This window comes from Lactuca serriola, chromosome 7, assembly GCF_051521515.1.
Source record: "Lactuca serriola cultivar US96UC23 chromosome 7, Lser_US96UC23_V15, whole genome shotgun sequence".
Lineage (NCBI taxonomy): Eukaryota > Viridiplantae > Streptophyta > Magnoliopsida > Asterales > Asteraceae > Lactuca > Lactuca serriola.
The window spans coordinates 14314041-14323327 of NC_136414.1; the positions used below are offsets into that span (position 1 = coordinate 14314041).

The following is a 9287-nucleotide window of genomic DNA, read 5'->3' on the forward strand; positions in this document are numbered from 1 at the left end:
TCAGCTACGCGGGACGTAGCTCGAAATCGTCATCGCTTACGTCATCGGAGCACTCGAGTCCGAGGGGGGTCATGCTTCGATGTACGCTGGGCGTAACCCGAATAAGTCCGGTGACTCTCCCCTTCGGATAATATCGGATTTTATAATTAAATTTAATACTTTAATTATTTAATAAACTTCAAAATTCATATCTTCCTCATACGAACTCCGTTTTCGATGTTCTTTATATCCACGCTTAGGTGAGACTACGCTCTACAACTTTCATTTTGACTTCGTCGGCTAATTTTTGATTTATTTTTATTATTTGTTTTTTTAGCAGGTCGGGACAGGAAAACTCCGTTATAAATTCATAACTTCTTCGTCTGACGTCCGTTTTCGTCTGTCATTATACCGTTGCACTACCATTGATGAGATCTTCGATTCTCGTTTAGATTGTTTCGGCTAAAAAGCGTTCGATCTCAAATCGAGTATTCGGGCTGTATTCTGCTAAGTCGAAACTTCGGAAAATCAAAACTCCTCATACGAAGTCAGATTTGGGCGTTCTTTTTATGCACGCTCTCGGTTTAATGAACTCTACGACTTTCATTTAGATCACTAAGGATAAATATCGCTCTAACGTAAATTTCACTTTTTACGTCATTCAGCGTTGCCGGTTCTGTCGCGAAACTTCGACAGGTCATAACTGTTCGTTATAACTCGGATTTCGGCATTCTTTAAATCCCCGGAATCCTTGTTTCAACCACTAGATCTTCATGCAAAGATATTGGGCTTATCTCACACTTTAATTTTGACGCTTATTTTATTCTTAATTCATTAAATTATAATAATTAAGAAAATAAACACATTATTCACATAATACTCAAATATTTCATCATTGATACTTCAAAAAGAGTTACAAGGGTTAACCTAGACTATTACATCAACAATAATGTCTAGCCTGGAAATACGAGCGTTACAGTCAATCACATATATAATTAAACGTAATTATTCTTGATTGTAAAAGCATGAATTGACCTAGTTTTAGCAAGTGTCACATACACCATTTGCATAGCTATGTTTAATTTTGTTAACAAAAACTTCATCAAAATCGTCCGAACAAGTCGCCTTTTTGGTATATTTTCTGTTCCTCTTATTTGTTCTTTTACTTGTTCTAGCGTTGTTTCCGTTTTGAGTGTTGTCAACCAAGACATCTTCATCATCAATCTAAAGAACAAGAACACAATGAATTTAATATAATAGAAAAGGCAATGTATGTTTTCTACGTTCACATAATACATTGAAATAATGAATGATTGAAAGCTAAAACAAAACACATTGAAACTATAGAAATTTATGTGATACATTAACATAACACATTTATAGATCAACAATTTTAATATAACACGTCGAATTTAATATAATAGAATAACATTGTACTTTTATATATCAACATAACACATTCAAAGAGTAACATAACACAATAATATATTAAATGAATCATTTGAGTACTAGATTAACATAATGATGCATACTTGAGTTTCTTGACAAAGAGCTCAATTTTCCATGACTTGACAAAGTGGAAATGTTGTTACTTGATTGAATGATTCTTTGATGGTGAAAACTTGCTCAAAAATCATTAAAAAGAGGGGGGTGATTTCTGGAAACAAGAATGGAGGATCGAGAGACGAGATGGGATTGAGAATGGAGGAGGGAGGGCCGACTCAACAAAAGGGAATAATGGTTTTTTTGTGTTTTCGGACTTTGATAACAGAAGCCAAAGAAGGATTTCATGTGTGTGTGTGTGCTTAATCGATCAGACGAGAAAAAAAAATAAGATTCATTAATTGGCGGTACAGTTCTTTTAAAACCGATTAAGCTCCAATCCGGTTGGACTGGACCGAAATACCTGAGAACCGAATACATTCAATAAACAAAACCGGGAACCGAACATGATAGTTTATTCGGTCCTAATCTCGGTCCGAGTCCGGGTCCCGGTCCCAGTCCGGTTTGGTTATTCGGTCCAAAGGGTCATCCTTATATTACATTTCTCAAAAATAAAATATAAGTGATATTATTATTTAAATAAAAAGAAACAACACAATAACATTAATAAAATATATTACTTAAAAATAATAAAAATGAAAAAGTTAATCTCGGATAAAGAATTAAGTTTTATTGGGAGAATGTGGTTATAACAAATACATTTAAGTTGTATTCTGCAACGTTGTTGGAGAAAAGACTAATCTCAATAAAGAATAAGTTTATTGAAACCTTGAAGGTGATCTATTGTTGTAGATTTGTTTTTTAACCTAGTTCATATTTGGGCACAGGCCTAGACGATTAATATGAATATAGAAGGAGGAAGAAAGTAAGTTTAAAAAATATATAAAGTATACCTTTGGTAATAACATATGAATGGTCAACACGTTATGTTATTAATAACTAATATATATGAAACTCGTCAGACATTTAGTTTGACGATATTTTATATTATCTCTGCAAGACTAATATTATAATTTAAAAAGTCATAAATTCAAATTCTTATGAATCGTTGTTCTTAGATCTGAGTTCCTTTAAAACTTTTTTCAAAACGAAACAAGCTGAAAAGGTTTATGTAAAAACTTTTTTTAAGTAAGCTTTTTCTAAATGGCATACTAATTAATAAGCTCTTTGAATATATATATATATATATATATATATATATATATATATATATATATATATATATATATATATATATATATATATACACTAGCCGTAGACCCGCGCAAAGCGGCGGCGAAAAATAGTTTCTCATTCGGCAATAAGTTCTATACGGAAACATGTTAGATTTCAAGTAACACAAAACATATGCATATTGTTATCGATCAGTTTTACGGCAACAAATAAATGTAACCCTAAAAGAAAATAAATATTTTGGTGTGTAATGTACGTTTATAGTTCTTCATTTTAGAAATCAAGACATATTCATACGAAGTGACTTGTTTATACCTTTATTGGTATTGATAAAGTTAATAAAATGAAGAATCAAAGTTAATCTTAACAATCCGGTTTACTTGATACAAATAAGTCTATACGGATATATCATATTATCCACTTTAATATCTAAAGTTTTAAACCGAAAAATAATAAAATTAATACAGCCATATTTCATGGAACATGAATAACAAATGGAATACTAATTTTTTATTAGGCATAAATCATACATATATATTTTTTCTTAATATTAAACAAAGTATTTGCTTTTACAACTGACTGGTTAATTTCGATTAGAGAGAATAAATAATAAATAAAGCTTTAAAAAATTACAAATAAAAGGGCCTATATAATGGATTATTTGTTTTATTTTAATTGGATAAGAGATCGGGTCAAATTTTTGGAAGAGATAAGATTTCAAAGGTAATTAGATTAAAATTTAATATTATTTTATTCATGATTAGTTGTACTTTACGCTTACAGAGTTGAACATCTTAAAAAAATAATATTATTTTATTGGATCTATTTATAGAAATAGTAGGATTTCTTTTATAAGTTAGTAAAGATATATATATATATATATATATATATATATATATATATATATATATATATATACTAGCCGTTTACCCGCGCAAAGCAACGGGTGCAGATCAACAAAATGACATAAAAAATTTGTTAAACAAAATGACGAACATATAGAGATTTCTTATACCTGGGCTAGGATTAAACGTAAGACATTTTTGGGCTTATTCGATTTTAATTAAAAGAAAAACCAAAGGAGGACATGAGAGAGAACCAAGGTTTTGTGGTCAATGGCAATGCATTCATGATAGACGAATGCTAGATCAATGCGCCTCTTCCAGTTTATATGAAATGTTTTATAACGTGTACATCGTATTAGACAGATTTGAATGGATATGAAGAACACTTGGTCAAACTTTGACCCATTCAAAATCTTATCATCTTGTTTGACTTTTTCATTATTATTGACATATTTAGTATTTAGCGATTCAATTGGATATGAGGAACACTTGGTCAAAGTTTGACCCATTCAAAATCTTATCATAATCATCTTATTTAACTTTTTTATAAATGTTGACCGGATAAGATTTAGTATTTACCGATTCAATTGGATATGAAGAACACTTGGTCAAACTTTGACCCATTCAAAATCTTATCATCATCATCTTATTTGACTTTTTCATAAATGTTGACCGGATAAGATTTAGTATTTACTGATTCAATTGGATATGAGGAACACTTAGTCAAACTTTGACCCATTCAAAATCTTATCATCATCATCTTATTTGAGTTTTTCATATTTCACCCATTCAATTTGAAGATAAGCTTAGAAGACCTATTCAAAATATGTCTTTGACCGGATAAGATTTATTATTCTCCGATGCATAAAATTATTGTGTGTGTGTGTGTGTGTGTGTGTATATATATATATATATATATATATATTAAGATGATAACTTTCTGCCAATAAAAATCTTAAGGCAAATTTTTTTTCAATCATTTTGATGAGCCTCTTAAGCGGTTCCAAACCAGAACCGGTTGGAACCGAAACCGAAACATCCTCAAATCAAGAACTAAGAATCGGACCAATACATGTAAATTGGTTCTAGTTCATGTATTTCGGTTCTATTACTCGCAACCCCCATTTTCACATGATGACCTTCATATGTTTGAATTCTTACGAGTGGTCTACATGATGTTTTTGAAGTATTTTCGTTGAGATAATGACTTGATAGGGTAAGATACTTTTTGAAATGTACATATTTAGTTCTTATTCTTTTTTTTTTGTAAAATAAACCCTTATACTTTATTAATATGTACATATAAGGTCCTTTTCACCGGATTTTACAGGTTTTGCTGACGTGGAATAGTTTATTTTACAAAAAAAAAAAAGAATAAGGACTAAATATGTACATTTCAAAAAGTATCTTATCCTATCAAGTCATTTTCCCTTTCTTTTATTTTGTTGAAATGAAATACCCATGTGGCATCCACATATCCACAACGAGATTTTTCCAACTTTTATTCATCATGAAAAAGAGGGAGAACCCCGATCTCCGGCGGCTCCTTTGTGTGTTCCTACACATCACTGGTAACAAGGAGGAATGATGACAAAAACAACAAGGTCGAAGGGGGAGGCAGGAGGAAGTAGAGACGGTAGTTGGCGGCAAGGAGCTGCTCTGGTAGCCCCCTCGTTGATTCTTTCTTCTTTTTCTGGCAACATATCTCAAAGATGGAGGCAAAGAGAGACAGATCGGAGAAACACAACAGGTAAAGGGTGTTTGGTTGTTGCTGTTCGACCGGAAGGAAGAAAGACGAGAAAGAGAAGGGTCGCCGCCCTTTTATTGTTGCTGGAGGATCACCCACCTCCGGTGACTAAGCTAATTAATTGCTATTTAGTGCTACTTGTGCTTCCAAATCAACAAAACCTATAAAATCCAGTGAAAAGGACCTAATGTGTACATAATAATAAAGTATAATGGTTTATTTTACAAAAAAAAAAGAATAAGGACTAAATGTGTACAATTCAAAAAGTATCTTACCCTATCAAGTCATTTTTCCTAAAAGAAAATTCGTATATGACCGTTATACCGGGTATAGCCGGTCACAAAGATTGCATTGTTACAAAAAATAAAGTATAAGGGTTTATTTTACAAAAAAAAAAATAAGGACTAAATGTGGACATTTCAAAAAGTATCTTACCCTATCAAGTCATTATCCCTATTTTCGTTAGGATAATACAATCGGAAAGTAAAAAATAAATATGTCACTTATGGCAAAAATTAAGAATAGATGATATGCCACTTGGGCTAAATGGTAAAAATCCAACATATTTTATGTATTATAACATCATGCTTTTGACACTAAAAGAAATAATGTCCAACATATCTTTGATGTTTTATGTACATGCTATTAAATGAGTTACCGACAAAAAAATAAACATGTAAAAAACTGTCGGTAGTTAACACTTTATTGTTAAAAAGGTAAAGTTTAAGGTATTCTTGTCAAATCATTGAAAATATTAATAATTTAGTATATATATCCCAAAATAAAGAATAAAAATATGCTTTTTCCAAAACCTCAAAAATAAATTACACATGAATTAGCTCCTTCCTATTCTTTTCCATCTTTCCTTTTGTGACTATCTATATGACCAAAACTTAGGATTCTTTTATGCACAAATCAATTTTCATTGACCCGTTACAACTATATAATTGACTCTTTGATGGAGGGATGTCCTAATTTCGGTAGTAAAATATATGGTGTTATTTAGATTACTCAAATAAGCAAATAATTTTTTTCTTTGATATAATACATTGCAACATCCCGACTAAGCTTATGCCTAGATGAGAATTAATAATCACCCCCCCCCCCCTCCAATTTGACATTAAGTGCATTTGTATACTAAATAAATTCTTTATTTTCTATATATTTAAAGGGTATTCTGCCTACGACAAAGAAGTTTAGTATAACTTTTTAAATTTTAAGGTAATCATGCTTCTAAGTTGTCACTGCCCCTCCCCTAAGGTTTTTTTTTCTTAAATTGCAAATTTCTTTGGTTTTTCATGTTTTTAGAGTCTTTTTGCACATGGATATGTGTTTTAACTAAACTAAAGGTATTGTTACGTGTTGCTTTTCAAAACTTCAATTGGTGTTTTACAGGAATTAGAGAATCTTTGTAGAATTTTTTTGAGGTGGTGATGTTTCTGATCATCGAATTACTTGGATTAGATGAGTTCAAGTTTTATCTAGTTTTGATAATGTCGGTCTTTCAATTGGTAGCTTGTCATCTTTTAATAATGTTTTATTGCAAAAATGGCATTGCCATTTCTTTAATGAATATGAGGCTGCATGGATTAAGCTTATACAAGCTATACATGGCGGTACCGAGGGTTTAGATGTCGTTAATGGATATAGTGTTACGAATGGTGTTTCGGAAAAACTAGTACGATCTATTCGAAAAATGCATGATATATGTGTTATTCCATTATCCACTTTACAAAAAAGAGTGGGAAAGGGAAATTCCATTATGTCCTGGAAGGATATTTGGGTTGGTCATCAACCTTTTGCTATTAGATTTGACCGGTTATACGTACTTGATATTAGTCCTGATTGTTTTGTGTTTGATTGGTTTTATTATGAAAACTAGAATTGGACATGGAGAATGTTGGTTAGAGGGGGGAGGAAAGAAGAGCATCTTCAGAGAATGTCGGATGTATTATAGGGTGTTCAAGTTTTTGATTATCCTGATACATATTGGTGGAAATTAGATCCGTTAGGGAATTTCACTGTGCATTTGGCCAAATGTCATATTGATGATTGCATGTTAGTTAGTGGGGACTATCAAACACGGTGGTGTAAAATAGTCCCAAAGAGAGTCAATATTTTTATTTGGTGACTTTTACTTGACAGGCTCCCTACACGATTAAATCTATCAAATAAGGGGGTAGATCTACATTCGCTAATATGTCAGTGTGTGAATGTGTTACTAAAACAGCATGTCATCAGTTTTTTCTATGTGAAGTAGCGGAAGAAGTTTGGAAGTTGATGGATCGATGGTGTAATTGTTAGCAGATATATATATACTTGTATGTATGTTATTATTGTATCCATTTAGTTAGCCCAGTGTATCTCGGCCCATGTGGCCCTCCTTGTATTGTACTTATACTTTTACTGAATGTTATTAGGAATTGGGGAAAAATACCAATCTTCATGGTATCAGAGCGTATTGGGAATTAAACCCTAGCCGATCCTTCCATTCTGTCAGCATACCCTGTCGGCATATTCTATCCCTCCTTCTCCTCTTCTCTTCTACCTTCCGTCGACTTCTGTTCCTATCTAATCATGACCAGCGAAGAAAGCAGCCACTCTAAACCTACCCACCGTGCTTTCGGTATCACCAACATCAAGTCTTACGTTCCACTGATCTTAGACTTGTCAACTCGCAATTATGAAACCTGGAGTGACTTGTTTCAAACTCACTGCATCGCCTATGGCGTTGTTAACCACATTGATGACACATTTGACCCACCAAACAAACCTCCTACTGACCCGGGATGGCAACAACTTGATTTTGTGGTCAAACTATGGATCTTTGGATCGATTTCTCAAAAGCTTATCTCATCTGCATACTCCACTAACGCCTCTGCATGCAAGGTCTGGCAGAATCTTCACTCCTTCTTCTATGATAATGTTGAATCAACTGCTATACAACTTGAAGCTGAATTAAGGATCATAACCTTGGGAGATCTATCTATCCATGACTACTGTGAGAATGTCAAGAGAATTGCAGACCTCCTGGAGGGACTTGGTGAAAAGGTTAAAGATAGAAACGTGGTTCTTCATGCTCTTAACGGGCTTCCATGCAAATATGATAATGTTGCCGGTATCATACGGTTCACCAAGCCTTTTCCCAAATTCTCTGAAATGCGGGCTATGTTAGCTGTGGAGGAAACACGCCTCTCCAGCACTCGTGTAATCAGCCCTTCTCATGAAAATAATGTTTCAGCTCCATCCTTGCTTCATTTTGGGTCTTCAAGCTCGAACCGTGGGGGTGGCGGGGGATCCACTCATGGAAACTTCAACAATTGACGGGGTGGTGGTGGCCACAACCAGCAGCGCCGCCGCCAGCAGTACCACAACCCACGCCAACAACCTGTTGGGTGGGTCTTCTACCCTCCACCAAACTCCATTCAGCAACATTGGACACCTGCATCATCGACACACCAGCAGTGGGCTGCCCCATCTCCCACCCAAAACCAACAACCATCCTGGACCAGATCAGCTCCCAACTCGTCCGGTATCCTCGGCAACAGACTTGGACCGGTCCATTAGCAACCCTCCTCCAGCCCGCAAGCTCACCTTCATATTACCACTATGGATCAGCCTCCATGGACATTTCTCGGATTTGATTAGCCCACATCTCTTCCCAACTTGTTCAACACAATGTCTTTAAATGACCCTGGAAACAGTGGGTGGGTTATGGACACAGGAGAAACAGATCACGTTCATACCAATGCAGGTATACTCAACTCCATTAGTAATAATCATTACCCTCGTTCTATTTATGTCGATAACGGATTTGCAATATCTGTTGTGACATCAGGACATTCCAACTTTCCTATATCAAATATTTATCGTCCTCTTCATTTACAAAACGTCCTTATTACACCAAACATTATTAAAAACCTTATCTCCGTTCGCAAATTTACTACTAGTAACAATTGTTCTATAGATTTTGATCTTTACGGTTTTACCATTCTTGATTATCAGACACGACGACCTCTCATCCGTTGTGATTGTTTCGG

At 33.9% G+C, this 9287-nt stretch overlaps 1 protein-coding gene across 1 annotated transcript; it reads left to right on the forward strand.

Moving 5' to 3' along the window:
* Positions 1–7824: 7824 nt before the first annotated feature.
* LOC145063749 (uncharacterized) lies at positions 7825–8571 on the forward strand. Its single transcript, XM_079011337.1, has one exon. The coding sequence runs from the start codon at positions 7825–7827 to the stop codon at positions 8569–8571; it is 747 nt and encodes a 248-aa protein (XP_078867463.1).
* Positions 8572–9287: the final 716 nt, after the last annotated feature.

Excerpts from the sequence above, each read along its gene's own strand:
- LOC145063749 (XM_079011337.1), top strand. The coding sequence starts at position 7,825 with ATGACCAGCGAAGAAAGCAGCCACTCTAAACCTACCCACCGTGCTTTC.